Source organism: Saccostrea cucullata, unplaced genomic scaffold (assembly GCF_032062105.1).
Source record: "Saccostrea cucullata isolate Sc308-1 unplaced genomic scaffold, CSIRO_AGI_Scuc_v1 ctg365, whole genome shotgun sequence".
Lineage (NCBI taxonomy): Eukaryota > Metazoa > Mollusca > Bivalvia > Ostreida > Ostreidae > Saccostrea > Saccostrea cuccullata.
In genome coordinates, this window is record NW_026936150.1 from 196685 (window position 1) to 213587 (window position 16903).

At 30.7% G+C, this 16903-nt stretch overlaps 1 protein-coding gene across 28 annotated transcripts in view; it reads left to right on the forward strand.

The window, feature by feature from the left end:
* LOC134244914 (uncharacterized) overlaps positions 1-16903 on the forward strand; it is a 29870-nt gene that overhangs the window by 2544 nt on the left and 10423 nt on the right. For 4 of the 28 annotated variants that reach the window (XM_062727155.1, XM_062727165.1, XM_062727153.1 and 1 more), the window contains 23 exons: positions 164-193; positions 1687-1716; positions 3708-3755; positions 5206-5331; positions 6147-6188; positions 6311-6346; positions 6441-6473; positions 6610-6630; positions 8197-8241; positions 8781-8834; positions 9100-9156; positions 9565-9603; positions 9849-9887; positions 10118-10156; positions 10479-10514; positions 10626-10697; positions 11518-11568; positions 12050-12091; positions 12710-12757; positions 12867-12905; positions 13009-13047; positions 13386-13415; positions 14629-14847. In XM_062727155.1, the coding sequence (XP_062583139.1) occupies positions 185-193; positions 1687-1716; positions 3708-3755; positions 5206-5331; positions 6147-6188; positions 6311-6346; positions 6441-6473; positions 6610-6630; positions 8197-8241; positions 8781-8834; positions 9100-9156; positions 9565-9603; positions 9849-9887; positions 10118-10156; positions 10479-10514; positions 10626-10697; positions 11518-11568; positions 12050-12091; positions 12710-12757; positions 12867-12905; positions 13009-13047; positions 13386-13415; positions 14629-14847 (1194 nt within the window). In that variant the 5' untranslated portion in view covers positions 164-184. Of the gene's footprint in view, positions 1-163; positions 194-561; positions 580-1686; positions 1717-3707; positions 3756-3802; positions 3848-5205; positions 5332-6146; positions 6189-6310; positions 6347-6440; positions 6474-6609; positions 6631-8196; positions 8242-8780; positions 8835-9099; positions 9157-9564; positions 9604-9848; positions 9888-9932; positions 9957-10117; positions 10157-10478; positions 10515-10625; positions 10698-11517; positions 11569-12049; positions 12092-12709; positions 12758-12866; positions 12906-13008; positions 13048-13385; positions 13416-14628; positions 14848-15893; positions 15942-16434; positions 16495-16903 lie in introns of all 28 variants that reach the window. The other 24 variants (XM_062727160.1, XM_062727161.1, XM_062727162.1 and 21 more) reach the window with 22 other exon arrangements.

The window sequence follows — 16903 nt, forward strand, 5'->3', positions numbered from 1 at the left end:
TGTAGCGTTTAACCGCCCACTTTATGATACAATAAATGCCTTGATGCTCAGCTAATGTAACTTTTTATTATTTCAGGACAATATACGATGTTCAGTTAATATTACTTTTATTATTTCAGGACAATATACGATGCTCAGTTAATATAACTTTTTATTATTTCAGGACAATATTCCTTCCAGCAGGATGTCATACGTAAGTTCAAAGTTCAATTTATATTTTTCTTAATTAATTTGAATCAGTTTGTTTTATTCCATAAAAGATTACATGATAGACAACGATCCATTCATTTTTATTAATTTACAAAATCTCTATGTACAATGAGTACAGTAATTAAAAGAGTAAGAATAATCGAGGCATCACTTTTGCGTTGTTATGACAGCAAAGAATTGGTATATACTATAGTAATGTTTGTACATTTATCGTGATATGATTCCAGCCCAGTTCGTTATGGCCAATGACCATGGTAGGATTTTATATTGTTACCCTGACTTCTGTGAAGCCAGGCTTATTAAATATTATATTAATTAACTCTAGTTATATATTTTTGTTTCTTTTTCTAGCGGCTAGCAACAGACATTGTAAATAAATTTATAGAAGTGCATTGGCAACTTTGACTAAAGCTAATTGACGCAGTACTTAGAGTTCAAGATGCAATTTAGCCAGGCATTTAATATACATGTAGTCAATATTTTCTTTTCACGTCAAACAGTACAAGTAGGCAGGGCTTGCAGTTATTTACTTTGGTTTAAGATTTTTGTTCTGTCATTCTTAAGTTTACCCTCATGGTAAAAAGTTGAAAACTAATTGACCTTAAGTCTGAAGCACCAAATCTTGGTAAAAAAAGGTTTAAATTCTGGCTGTCCACTGTATTTAAATATAACATTAGGAGAGAAAGTTAGATTTAAATTTTGAGTCCATTTTACTGGGTGAAATAGTAACCTTGAGTGTTTTTGTATCTGTAAATTGGAGTAATTAAATACCACGGTGATCAATAGCTTCACTTCTCAGCGACGTAACTCTTCTTTATTCAAAAATTAAAATCTTTTATCCAAGGCCATAATCGTGTACAATAATCTGAGATAAAAGTCCACATAATGTTACAGAATCTATTTCACTGTTGACTTAGTTTTGTATTGAACAAAAGAGTTATTACATTGGCTACAATTCACTTCTGTGGGTAGACATAGTACACATTGATACAAAAACCTCCCACATTTACTTCTATTCTAACTTAAAACGTCAGCAGAGACTATTAGAACCATTCACATAGTTATAATGAGATTTAAATTTCTAAAACATTCTTTTAGAATATACTTTGTATTTTGTTCCTTTCATTTGCTCCAGAGATTAGATAAAGAGTATTTTTTTGAGTTGACTTTCCTTTGAATAGGAAATCACATTCGGTAACCAATTTGTGTCTTCCGTACTTGTAATATTATCTCTTTAATTTCACTCTCAATTTACCGTGCAGAATGCTTTAATTCATACATTCAGTGTCAAATCTTCTTGCAAAATTTGAAATTCACACAAGAATACTACAATTTTGCAAGGTGTTTCAGTTATACAGAGTCACAGCATGACTTCTGAGGTCCTAAGGGAATAAGTTTTGATAAGATACTTGAATGCTTTCAGTTTGTTAATATTTGGTAGTTTTGATAATTTGCCATTAACTCTACAATTGACAGGAGAATACAGTTAAACCCTGGTCCGGGATGGTAACTCACTTTTTTTATACTCACGTTGTTGTAAACCCAGAACTGTCACCTATCATATCCTGTAAATCTGTTTTCGTCATGTGAGCAAAAAGATAAAACAATCCTCTAAATACCAAAGTTTGCAGTTCTTCATAATCTTAGATAATTGATAGTTTTCTTAGGATAACTTTCAGCCAAAGCTTATTTTCTGAAATTTTAATTTTTTTCTTTCAATTTTTTGCATAGCTGCAACCAAGAATTTTGCACCATTTTTTGTAGTATTGTTCACAATTTAGTCTGTGTATCTTTATAATATGTACGTTGAAAACTAAAAAAATTCAATATAGCACATATCAGCACATCAATATATACTCCACACTTTAAACATTCTTATTTTAAAATGTAAAAAGGTTTATGATAAACGTGATGACTTGAACTTTTTAATCGTCAATTTTCTTTACTTATGTAACAATATTATATTTTTATCACCTGCACATGGATTTGTGTGTCTCAAATGAGTCCAGAAGAGCATGCTCTACGTATGAATAAATTCTAGAAAGAAACAAGTTGATGAAACAAGGATGCCAACAGTCTTGTTTGTAGTAACCGTTTTGCAAGACCAATGAGCGATACAATAGCCTTATAAGCAAATATAACCTACTGTTAGGTCAAATGCTGACAGGCAATTTTCATACGAATTGTTTGACCATTATTTACACACTTAATTGTCTACGGATTTTCTGTTTTCTCCGATCAAGACAAGGAGCACACGGCGGGTGTGACCAGTTGGCTGGGGATTATCACTCCTCTATAGTACTTGATCCCACCTCTGATGTTTTTGCGGTACTCCTAATTTGCATTGTTTAAATAGACTCTGAATTTGAATACTATTCGTTTTCTCCGCATTTCATTGCTATGGAAACCTTTGAAAGGTAGTCAAAGTCATAGTCAAAGTGTTTCTTGTGACTCTTGTCCGTAAAATGCAAAACCTCAAACTTACTTTGTGCAAATGTATATTGATATTCAATCACAGAAATCTTTTTTGGAGTTTATCAAATGTTAATACCACTGATTGTTTTAGTATATATTTATGTGTTTTATTTATGATACCACTATAAAATTAATATGAAATATGCATACTTGAGACAGTGGTATTTAACAGATGTCAGATTTTATTGATAGTAAGTTTTATGTAAATTTTAAATTATCATGTTATTATTATATTTCTTGCAATTTTTTCGCCAAATCTTATTTAAAGAATTTTTCCACCTAATGTCAATCTAATTTTCGTAAAAGAATTCGCGCCATTGAATTATTCACAATACTGTGGACTTTTCCATAAAAACTCAATTTGTACGAGTATCTGGCATTGAATAATACAAAGATTTGAACTACATTTAAATACTTATTAACAAAGAAAAGGAAAGTGTTAAAAATGCACAAGTGTGAAACTGGACATAAATTGTACTTTTATTACATGGGCAAAGAAAAAAAAGTAGCAATAGAAAAAGTCTGCTAGTTCCTAGAGATTAGCTGTTTGTGTGTTTGTTCTCTTGTACACAAATGTTAAACCTTAATTGTAATTTGTAACAAATTATATTCATAATTATCAAAGAATGTATTTTTTTCAAAGATTTAATTGTATAATTGATACAAAGGAGTTGGTTACAAGTTCTAACAACTTAAGAGATAGAAAAAGTCCATGCAGAAAATTGACGATCCTGAATATCTTCTATGCCATGCGATGTAGTTTCAAGAATATTTTCTTATCTTTTATTCCTTGAATTGTTTGCATTGCCTTTATTGCATATTCTATCAATAAACACAAGTTCTGTCATTTTCATCTAAACATTCGATGATAAAGAAAGTAAACCACTTTTGTTCTTACATTGATTATTATTGAGAAATTCAGATCAAGAAGATAAATTATTTTTTACTAAATGCACGAGAAGTTTATTGGAAAGTAGAAAAAATATTTTATTTACTAAGTTGTCTTTTTTGTGCTTTTCCAGTATATGCAACAGTCGACCTACAAGCATGACTTTGTGCCCGCTAATGGGGTAAGTTTGACTTTATGGAATGTTGATTTTATTCCTTTGTATTCCAGTATATGCAACAGACAACCTACTCACATGATTACAACTCGGGAGGGGTATGTAATTCTTCATAGCACCGCTTCATGTTAAAGAGCTGGGCAAGACAAAAGTTGTCCATAAATGTAACAAAAACGATGGGCTAAAGATATTGTCGCATTGCTCTTTGAATGCTGAAAATAGCTAAGATGCCCTTTTGTAGAAGGGCATGCTCCAGTTTTCTTTATTTTATGTGTGTATTGTAGTAGCAGAAACTTGACGATTTTTGCTTTTTATGTTCTAGAAAAAATTATCATTTTTAATTTCAATGAAAGTTTATTTTTCAATTAATACCAAAAGTATTTTTTATTTACATGTATGTAATCACATATTAGGTGCTTGTGGTATTAATTTAAAAGATATTGATCAATAATCAATTTATGAGATACTTTTTGAAAATCAATCATATTCCTATTCTAATCTCCCAATTTATTTCTATTTGAAAATTTTAATAGATAACTGACAATTTCAATTAGGCAACAATGGTATGCAGTAGGAATATTTATTGATTGCTTTTTTAATGTCATGGCAAGCTTCAATATTAACAAAAGTTAGAAGAGAATTCTATAGTTTCATAAATATTTCCCTATCAACTTTCGTTGTAATTTTTTTTACAACGCGACCTAGTTAAGTTATTAAAAGGTTTTGTAGGCAGAAACCCTTACTATATAAATATTTGATAAATCATCATCTTTATATTTTTTGAGTTTTATAGAGTAAATCTTAAGAGATACTTAGTATTTTGATGAGAAATCTGAAGGCATATTCATACATGTTTTTCTATCAAACAGGGTCGGGTATGTATTTCTATTTCAGTACAAAATACCACTAAACAGTAAAACATTTCTTCTAGTGTGAACACACGACATATCTAATAAGAACATTTATGTATTTTGTGGCGTTTTAATTGTTTTAAAAGCATTTTTATTGTTTAGTCATGCTAAAGATTAATATATAAGCGTCAAAACCAATTAACAAAGGAATGGCATGAATCCCAAATGGAATAAAACCACCAGAACTTCAATCAGAATGACATATTCCTCATTTTGAAGATAATTAATGTAAAACCTATTCTGAATCCTTTCTCCGGCTTGAAATCCTTAGTCACGAAATATCGCACAAAGCAGTTACATGTACAGTATCTCATTCATTTTAAGGACAAGGTTGATTTTTTTATTTGAAAGATTGCATAAAATTGATCAAAATTTTTTTTCTGTTAATCCTTGACATAAAGATTTATAATTGTTATATACTTTAACTTTAAAAGATGAAAGAGACTACAGCAACATTAATTCATTATGTCCGAAAAATCTTAAGTAAAAAATCAATGTACATAGAAAGCCAATATTATTCAAGCGGAATTTTATTTCTTTTTTAGATTTCTCCAAGGAACAGACAGACAAACTACCCATACGGAGCAGATGCACCCAAAGCCGACATTGCTCCTCCTTACACCAACTTCCGGCCACGATTCAGCGACCCTCTCCCTCCGCATATTAGAGATGTAACGAACCTTATTCTTATCTCTTTTAAATTTTTAATTGCTGAAGCACTCTAAGGAGCGCTGATGTAGATGGGCTTAATTTTCTATTCCACTGAAAGTCTACTGACATACGATTTCTGTTCAAATGTTATGACATGGTATTTTTGCAGTTTCATTCAATTCCTTCTTTCTACAATTTGGTGAAAATATTTCATGGATATAGCTAATAAGGACTTTCATCCTATAATTCCAATTATTCTGCATAATGTATTTCATAAACCTATCATCTTGAAATATATTGCAAATTATGGGATTTTTAATTCAATTATCCAAAATATTCAGATGCTTGAACATAATGTAAGTGATTTTAATTTCTTTGGATGAGAAATGTTAAAAAAGATATATTCTAAATATTCATAAAAACACCACAACATGTATCATTTGCCACCTTTATATCTAATAAAATACAATATATGAAATAATCAAATCCTTCGGACTCTGTGGGAAACTTTCAGATACTAGTACGAATAGAGATATTCAGCTAATCCTATCCAATAATTTTAAAATACTAAAGGTATAGGTAAATATTGAATGTAAAAATTCTTTTTAAAGCAGTTCTTTTCTTTATAATCGAATGCTCAATTTAAATTATTTAAAACTGGGAGAAATAAGAAAAAATATGAATAAATATTGAATAACATACACTGTATATTCTTTGGATTCAATTCAAATATCAGTATCACAATTAAATAAAAATGGAAGCGTTTATTCTATAGAATTCTATAAAATCGTTTGAGAAAGTGTCATTTCTTACCCTGAAACATTCGTTTTTGTAGCTGGATGGCCAGAGATATGATGATCAGCCCTTAACGGATAGGGTGAGTCAGTAGTGTGTGCCAAATTCCAAAAATAAAACTCCTGGTCTCAATTTCATGTTAACATTTATCAATCATAAACCTTGTTTTACATTCTGATACTAGTTATTTGTGCCATCTTTCAGCAAAGAGTCAAGAGAGGAGAAGAGTGGATAGGCGGGGTAAGTGATTTAACATTCCTGTCTTATGTTTTACTTTTTAAATTGCTTTAAGGGAAGTAACTCGTACTGGAATTAAATATCTCTTATTTTGCAGAGACGATACGACGAGCCCCTAACAGACAGAGGCGTAAGTTGAAATAACACATTTACAGCACAGTAAATACACAAATATATCATTTTATATTTAATAATCCCAATGTGAATTGATTACTAATAAATACTATAACTTGGGAGAAAGATATTACAGTTGCACCTGATTATAGGTCTATATTCCACCTAGAAAGGTATGTTTAGTACAACTTTTTGCTCCTGCATCTTGTGCATGTCTTTCTATAGTTTGATTATATCATAATCTGTCCCTCTCTATTTTTTCTAGGCCAATCGTCTTTTAAAGTTTTATTAGTAATTCTATTGTCGATACATTGAACTTGTCAGCAAGTACGACCTATCATTTAGTCAAATGCTGACTGACGTTTTTCATACTTATTGTTGGACCATAATTTACACGCTGTATTGACGACGTTTTTATCCTGTTATTTCCCGATCATGAAAAAGAGCTCGCGGCAGGTGTGATTGATCGGCAAGGGATGCTCACCATGCCTTGGCACCTGATCCTACCTCTGATGTTTTAGATGTCCGTGTTTGCTCTGCTCCTAATTTGTAATTCCAACGGATTTTTGAGCTTGAATACTGTTCGTTATCGTCCCATCTTTTATTACAAAATGTGTCAGCTTTTTAAATTTTATTAATGTTGAGATATGAAAGTAATGAAAAAAATATGACAAGAAAGGAGAGAGGATTATCAAACAATTTTTATGAAAATTTTATTCCATTTACAAAATTTTCGAAATGATGATTATACTTTCAATTTAAAAAAAAAAAAAATATGGGTAATTTTTGACAAACAAAAATATTGTGCTTCAAGCTTTTAAGAAGTCGATGCTCTTTTTTGGATTGTTTACATACGAACTATTATAACCTGTTGCCAAATATTTTAGACTTTTTAACAAAATAAAATTTTAAAGAGCAAAGCTACAGCTTATAACTTGAAGTCGTATTATAATTTTATATCTTCTAACATTAATAAAACATTGCGGAATTAATAGTTTTATTTTACTTATAAAGTAGAAAACATACAAAGTATTTTTTTTAGATCAAGAACATAGTACATTTTTCACTAAAATAAAATCTCTAGATATAAATATTTTAATTTTCTAGTTGCATGCAAGCACTAACACAAGTAGACAACACATTTACAATCAATTATATTTTTAAAAGATTTTTTAGTCCCATTAATTGTAGTAATGTTTTTCTGAATATATATGTAGTATTAAAACCAAACTAACAACTAAGCTAAATGTCAAATTTGATGATGTTGACATCCATATTTATTTGGCAATATTTTGTTATGGACTGCTTAGGTTTAAGTCTCTTAACGTATTTCCAAGAACATCGTCTGTGCAAGATAAAATAATTTGATTTTACAGTGTTTTTAAAAGTCTGCAAGTTTGCAAACTTAATGGTAATTAAAGTGATCTTATAAATATAACCAATGGGTCTAATTAGATTGACATGGTTTAAACATTTTGTAAAGTTATTTCTTTTTATAAGAGATTACTTCGTTAACTTCACTACAAAGGCCAAATATGACTGGTGAGATCAGACAAAATCGGAAGTTTACTCCTATAATACAAGTGATTCCATTTCTTTTGTTTTAAGAGACCATGATCTCGATATGTATTTGTGAAATTGTTTACTCTTGGTTGTTCATAGTTTAAGATTAAGTTAAACCAAATCCCTTTGTACTCCTTTAATGTTTCACTTTACTAACAGTTTCCTTCTCTCTGCAGCAATATTATGAAAGGGATCGAGGAAGAGATATCTCACCAAATAGGGTAAATATCGCTTATACTGAACAGCCTTCTGAAGCATTGCTTTCACCTATATACATTTTAGTTAGATATCACTTATTGAACAGGCTTCTGAAATATTGCTGTCACATATGTAGGTTAATATCACTTCTTGAACAGGCTTCAAAAGTATTGCTTTCACCAGTGTAGTTAGATATCACTCAATGAACGGTATTTTAAAACATTGCTATCACCTATGTAGATAGATATGACTTATTTTAAAAGCTTCTCAACTATTCTTTTTATCTGAGGGGATAAATTACACAAAATTCTAAAATATAGCTTTCCCCTTAGCCTGTAGGTGTCACCCAGTAAAGAATATTACAGTAGTTCTTAACGTTCTGAAGTTTATAATATTTCACAATCTGTGACTGATTGTCTTATTACAGAAGACTTAGTTCTCAAAGCATTTTGTAATTTTTTTTATTTATTTGAAAGAGAAACAAAAAAGCTAACAAGTCAGTGGTATGTTAAGTATATATAAAGGATAATAGGAGGGTGATGAAGCAATATTTTATTTTCAGAGAGATGATAGAATGTATAAACCGGAAGATGGTCGATACACCTCATTGGATAGGGTATTCATTGTTCATGTCTTTAATCTTAACAACCATAGAGTGACTAAATGTTATATATTAAATGAAAATTTTTACTTCGTTGGTATTACCTAGAAAGTTATTGTTCATAAAAAAAACAAGAAAATGTAATTGTCTTTTAAGAAGTAATGCACGATATAAGCGTAATTATATATCTAATAAAACTTCCATCTGTGTACAGATACATGTTAGGAACAGACATAATAAGTTCCTTTCAGAGTTTAAGAATATGACATATCATTTTCAGAGAGATGACAGAATGTATAATATACGGGACGATGGTCGATACACGTCACTCGATAGGGTACTGTGTCTATGTGTCTGTCTGTGACTATCAGTAGATTGCTTGATTGCTAACAACAGTTTAACCATGTCTCTATTCATATTTACAAAACCTGAGTATTAATCTTGTATTTTCTTTTCATATTATTTACCGATATAATTTGCCTTCTTGCAAAAAAAAAACAATAACAAAAAACAGACACACAATCTAGCTTTGTAGGTCTTATAAAACTATTAATCAACACATAAAAACAGAAACAATCATTAAATGACAAAAATATACACAGAAAATATTTTCAGTTTTAAATAGGAAGCAATAATTAATAAACGAATCATAATTATATGATAATGTGAATTAAAATAGCATAAAAATATAATATTTCACGCAATTTTAATATACTTTTAATTACCTTTTTTCCTTTTCTTCCAGCAAAATCTGAGGTTGAGACGACACGCTTCACTTGATAGGGTATTAAGTAGATATATATCTTAAATGAAAATATAATTAGACTGCTTATGTTTGAATTATACAGAAATACTTCATTTTTGTGCCAAAATTGTATTAAAAAATCGTATATCAACATTTAAAGTGTTGTAAAAATATGCACAATTAAAAGTTGAAGATAAGTATTTTTTCCAATTATTTTGAATAATGATATGAGATTTAAATTTTCAACAGATTAAATTACTTATCGAAAATATTCAATCTTCCAGTATGATTTAATGGATAAACGGAAAGAAAACCTAAAGCAAGTACGTTTTCCTTTATTACAATTTAAAGTGTTTAAATCTTTACAGTTCGAACTTCCAAAACGAAGAAATGCAAGTATTAAACACTTTTTCAAAAATGTTGAATAATGAACTAAAAATATTAAATAGGATTAACAAGGGATGTGTTATGGTCAAAAGGGATAAGAAATTTATAACCAACTAATGATAAAATTAGACATAACATATTTATAACTGCAAAAACTTGGTTTCAGTACATCGCAGATAGGCGGAGGGGGACAGATGAGGGAAGGGTATGTGCGGTGCCAGCTAAACTGTGTTACTAGTATTTCATTCTTTCACACAAGAAACGCCACGAAAGATTTTTTTCACACTCTGCTTTTATCTGCTTTTAATTAGTTTTGTTATATGTTTGTTTTCCTTTTCAGCTTAATCCAATAGAGCGCTTTTCTAATGCTTGACATTTCAGCTTCTTTTACAACACCTGCTTGATCTACATCAATAGTTGTATTATTTCTCTGCTTCTTGCCAGGAAAAGTCTCTTTGAACATGCTGATATTTGAAGTGGTTTAAAATATAATCAATTGTTTGATTAACTATTGTTATTTTTTTCAGTACCAAGACAGAGGAATGAACGGTTCCCCAGAACGGGTAAGAAATATATAGATTTACTTCCTATTTGGAAATTAAACTGAAGGAATGAATCGTCTAAATCAAGGTAAATTAAATTGTTTTAATGTTTCATCTGACCTTTTCTTGCAGTATTACGATAGAGGACGTGACCTTGACCGAGGTCGAGGTTATGACAGAGCTAGGGACGGATCCCCCAGCAAGGTCAGTTGTTTTGATGGAGTCGCCCTCATCAAACCCTGCACAAAATACCTTTGTTACATTTATACTGAGTAAAAATCAAATACAATGTATATAAACAAAATGAAAATTAAAATAGAACATATTTTCATAAAAATCTTCTAAACATGAACAAGATGTAACATAATGGCTTAATTTGTATATAAATATATGCTCAAAATGATTTTGAATCCTTTGCATAAGAATTAGAAATGGTAACTTTTTTGTTAACATTGGAATCAAAGTTTTGAATTTCAAATGTTTATATTATCTGTTTTTCTCAGTATGATTGGACACATCTGTCTTTGTTTTAAATACCCCACATGCCTCTATATTCGTATTTTGGCGTCTTTCTTATTAATTTATTAAGAGAATAGGGAGATAAGTCAATAAAAGTGCCCATAGTTTGAAACACGAAAATAAAGAAGTCAAGATTAAAAATAATCATTTATCTATAAAAGTTCTTTGACATAGTGTAAACATCAGCTTAATATTTCAAATCATGTTGATAATGAAAACGCTGCCCCCGAAATAAAATTTCAAGAATCAATTAAATTTCTTAACAATTTTAAAATACTGTTGGAAATTTCTACTGACATTTTCTTGAATATGCTACGGCAATTTTTCAATTAACATGTGTATATTTCTATCAAATAATTTGATTTGATATTCATATTTGACGAATCGTTTTTTGATAGATTTATATTTAAGAAATCTTCAATTAACATTAACATGGTTTCATCCCCAATATATTGAATGTAAAAAGAATGGATAGAAATTTAATTTCTGATATATTTTATTATAGTTTAGGGAATACGATCAGGGTCGGAATGCGTATAATGGTTATAATGATCGGGTACGTATCGTAAACAAATCCATCATATGATCATTATTTTACAAGTATTCAACTTTCTGTTTTTCAAATTATGTACATGGTGAACAAATTCTTGTAGGGTAATCATTGCTTTAAGTCCCTCTTTGTTAGTAGAAAGGATATCTGTTATTATTGTGTGAGAGAGAGAGAGAGAGAGAGAGAGAGAGAGAGAGAGAGAGAGAGAGAGAGAGAGAGAGAGAGAGAGAGAAATCCATTTTATCAACTATGAGTGAATATTAAATATGTATATTCTGATAAATCATAGTAAATTTTGTGTAAATATCCATCCAATGTTTTTCCTTAGATTTAAACTTTCTTTCTGAATCTTTCCTTCTACTCACTAGTATCTAACATTTAGTATACATGTACCTTGTGATTTCCCTGTACAAGTAACCTCTCTGTACATGTGACTTCTCTGTATTGTCTGCTCTTAACTTTCACATGTGACGTCTTGTGTTTACAGTATTATGATGCATCACGTGATAAATTTAAATATCCAGACTGGGTATGCAAATCAATTTAACACCTAACTGTGTTACATTATTAACAATCTTATAAATTTTCATACATTTATGTGATTCACAAAATCTAGTTAATTATAGATTATATATTAATATTTGTCATCAATTTATAATCACATGTTTTGTTGAATAATAAAAAAGTGATCATATTCAACATTACACTATATTTTAGATGGACTTGACTTAGCAATACATTAGTTTTAGTTTAAGCTTCGGTACAATATAATGTCATTTTTGTTATACGTAGCTAACATCTGCATCATTGTGTGGATTTAGCAGAATATGAGGTTTTCTGGCATCAGATTAACATAACTAAAACTTATACAGTGCACTACAAAGTTCACATAAAACATAAAATTTAGATGATTTTTAAAAGATCACAATTTTTAAAAAATTTTCTGTAGCAAAACTATTTAGATTGTAAATTTTTAGCAATGGGTTCTAAAATACTTCCTTTATCTTAAATTCCTTTAAATTGCATGAAAAAAAGTTTCTTTTTATTTTTATTGCAAGAATATAAATGATAATGAATATGATTTATGATCTTATAAGATTAAGGTTAGATTTGTATTATGACGCTTATATATGTTTCTTTTCTTCAGTACGAGCAGCCAGTACAGCCCGGGATAGAAAGTTACGCGGACCACAAGGTCAGTCAAACACCACGGAACCTTTGACTTATGTTTATGCTTATGTAAAAAACGTATTGTAGGTACTAAAATGTTTGGAACTATAAGAATAATTTTTTTTCTAAACTAGAAAATGGCCGACAGAACAACCTACAAGGATTATGGGGAGGTAGGTTTTTGTGCATAATTTCTTTCACTATATTCATATGAAATCAAAATTTTCAATAAACCTACTGTATTATTATTCAGTTGTTTATACATGTATGTTTCAGTTTCTACAAGAAAAAATCAAAATGGAAGAACTTCGAAAGGTAATGATATTTCACTTTGATAACTGGAAAGGTTTTTATAAATCACTTTCCTCAATTTCCTTTAAAATGAGCTCTAACACAAGTTGATATAATAGCAAGAAAGCAAATCAAAGGAATAAAATAAAATTAAAGTATTTACACTTATTATCTGTGATTACACCATAGAGCTAAATACATACATTAATCAAAGCTCATGTCTTTCTTTAAATTTTTTAAAGTTGTCTCTCTTTAACTTTAAATGTCCGTTAAGATATTCTTACTTTGGTCATTTGTATAGCACGTAATTTGTGAAATATTTGCGAAGATTACTTGACGTTAATTTCAATATAATTTTTCAGCAACCTTTGGAATATCCTGCAGCTAATCTGGTGAGTGATTATGAGTTTTATTATTGTGCATTTTAGGTATGATGAGCAGTACGCTTTTGTTTAATAAATTAAATCAAGATCTCTTTTTCACTTTGTATTGATCCAATCATTTTAATTTTGGGGTTTTCTATTAATTTGTTTAAACGTCTGAAACAGAATAAAGGGATGTATATTTGATGTATATATTTACAAGGAGAAGAAATATTAAATAATTTATTTTCAAAGTTTAGGGGAGAACAAATGATTCAAACACCTAATCATATATAAATTAGGGATACTTTATTTTCTAAATATTCTAGCAAAATGTACATGATTTAATACATTCGATAAATTCCAGCACTTAAATTCCAGCAAAAAATAGATATCAAAGCAGCCTTCGAAAAATCGATCGGTCTTTAACTGAAACATTAAAACAGGAGAAAGGTTTTAACATGGGTTTTGGTACCTAAAATAACTTAAAAATCGATAATGATTGAAAGAAATATTGCGCTTTTGATCAAACGTCAATACTTCTATCTGTTTGTTTACTCCTGAACATGCGTAGACATCGTTAAAGCTACGAACAATTTAAATGTGTTTCAAAAGTCAACGGCGCTTTAACTTGAATGGAGTGTAGGCAAAGTACCTGTCACTTTACATTAAATTTGATTTAATTTTCACGAGGCCCAGATATTTCTGAGATGTGTTTGCTTTTGTCGGGGATTGAGTAAGGTATTAATGGATGTCATCATAGTGTGTCTTTTCTCGTGATTCATTGTCAATTTCAAAAGTAGACTCTGCTCTATTGTTGACACTCTGTAAATCGGATCACATGGCTACCATAGATCCTCTGCGATACACAAACAGCAAGCTAGATACGGTGGAAGCGGGCATAGAGGTTGTGAAAGCAAAAGTGGGACTGGTGGACGAAAAAGTCGGAATAATGGCGGAGGACTGGAAGCTGTATGGCCCGAGAATCAATGCGCTGGAGGATAACATCCATTACCATGACACAAAGATGGATGAGTTCAATACAAGAGAAGGGATCCACTCTGCCAAGCTTAGAACTCTAGAGGAAGAATTATCAAAACTCAGAGCACAAAACAATCGTCTCCAGGATGAGCTACATGTAATGCATAAATCACCTAGGTTTGTCGAAGATGATCGCGAAAAGCGAAAAAATAACGCAACTAATGATAAACATGATAATGAAAAAAGAAATGTGGATTTTCAGAAGGGACAGCTGAGCCACAGAGACACCTATCGGGAGCAGATGTACGGACCGGACAACGAGAACAGGTATTACACCAGGGACAACCAGCGGTTCTCAAACAGAGATAGGGAAAGGGAACTGGAGGCCCAGATTAGACGGGAAATGGGGAAAATTGAAATGCATGACGGGAATTTCAAACCATGGGGAAGAGATGCTTATCAGAATCCCTCACATCATCCGGTAAGATTGCATCATGGACATTTGCTGTCGTCTGCTTTTTAACAACGACGTCATTGTTTTTGTAGCAATTTCATCGTATATCCGTTTAGCCATTTCATTCTTTTCATGTAGTTTAGAGGGCAACATGGACTTCAAGATTTTTCAAATGGACAATCAGAGCCAATTTGGCTAAATGGATTGGATTTCAGAAGAGTTTTCCTTCTCTAAAATTGACTGCTATGGAAATATATCTTCTCTTCACATATCATTCAATAAAATTTCAAGCGCTCACAGCCACAGGGAAAGTAAACTAAAGTGGAATTCCTAGGTTGCCTTAAAACCAGTGTACAGGTTAATGCAAGGAGATTTGGATGGATGATACAAAAGATAAATATTAGCCATATCTTAGTTTCGTAAGCGCTAGTTGATTTCCTTTTATTGATACATGGACCGTTAATCACCGTTTGATTATTTTCTTTACGTGGTCGTTGTCATAGCATGATGTACCTCAATGAAAAGATCCTTTGAGAAAATTTTCTGAGCGAGCTTACAATACGATTGAACTCCATTTCAGTCCGAGGAAGAAAATTATATGCGTTTTCTTTGTGTACATTCGTTTCCAAATCCGCGTAAAAATCAAACACAAAAAGATTTATTAACATAACCGACGATATAGCATTATGCTTCACACATTTTGATGATAAATTTTTGCAGAAGTAAAGGCAAGGCACGGAAGTTAACAAAAATTATAAAACAGCAATTAAATTCTTTAAATCAAATATCAAATAGCAGTAGAAATGAAAAGAAGATCTTTATATTTTTGTTCCTTTAGGGGATATTAAAATTCGTGATATTTTATGCACTTCATTCATATGTTTGTATAGAACTCTTTCAAGCTTACATGCAATTATTTATTTCAACCTGGTCTTGGTTCCTTTAGAATTTTATATCAATACTGCCTTTACAGGTTTCACTATTGATTTTACGTGGTATCTTTTATGAGATTTAGCTTGATATTGGATCTGTCTATCGATATCCCAAGTAATCGATACGGCTTCCATTTGTAGGGCCCTAACTATGTAAATGACCGCTACTTACGCCCAGAGGAGCGCCAGGTTTGATTCTTTTCGTGGGCTTATGTTCTTTACACGTCATCTGTATATAATCTCAGTCATTTACTCATCATCTCAGTCATTTATCCATAAATCATTTCAAAAAAGGCTTAATTTAGAAACATTTATATAAAAAACATTTTTGTTTCATATTCCATATCGTTTATCACGCATCTTCATTATGCTTTGTGCAGGTTCGTTTTTTCGCATATTCATCAAGTGTATGCTTTATTTCACGAATGCTTGTATTCAGAAGTACTTTGTCGACGTTATTTCTTTGAAATTTGAATGCACAATTTTTGGATCAGTTGCAAAATTATTCAACATTTCTTCTTAAGAGAACTGAAAGTAAATCATGTCTGTGTGGAGTGGTTGTTGTAAACAGTTTGCATTGTGATGTCTTTTACTCTGAAAGTTTTTCTATTCGTAATTTACTAATTTATCAAGTGGAGAATCATATTTGAAATTTGAATGTTTAAAAAGTATGATTTTTCAGTTACGACATCAACTGGACTACGACAAGTCTCCTGTGACTGAAAGCAAACCCGAGAACCAGGTTTGTCACTGAAGCCCAGCTTAGGTGTTGTGACCTGTACAATTCTCCTCAAAACAATAGCATACATTATTCAGATCATTCAAAGTGCATGTTGGTGTGATTAAAGAAAGCAAGACCTTGCTTTTACCTAATTAACAGATATATTTTTGGATTTTCTCAGGCACCATGTTTTTTCTTTAGTGTTGAATTATAAATTCTTGTTTGAGAACATTTACATACCTACGTTCAAAGAAGCAGGTGCCCTTGAGTAACCAATAAATGCAGTATAAATCAAATAAATCTTTATTTAGACAAACTTCCTATCATGTTTACTCACCTTACATTCTCATTTCTTCCACAATCTATACAAATAAGACATATAAGGTGTATTGACATTGAATTTAATTCTGCAAGCGATACAATGTCATAT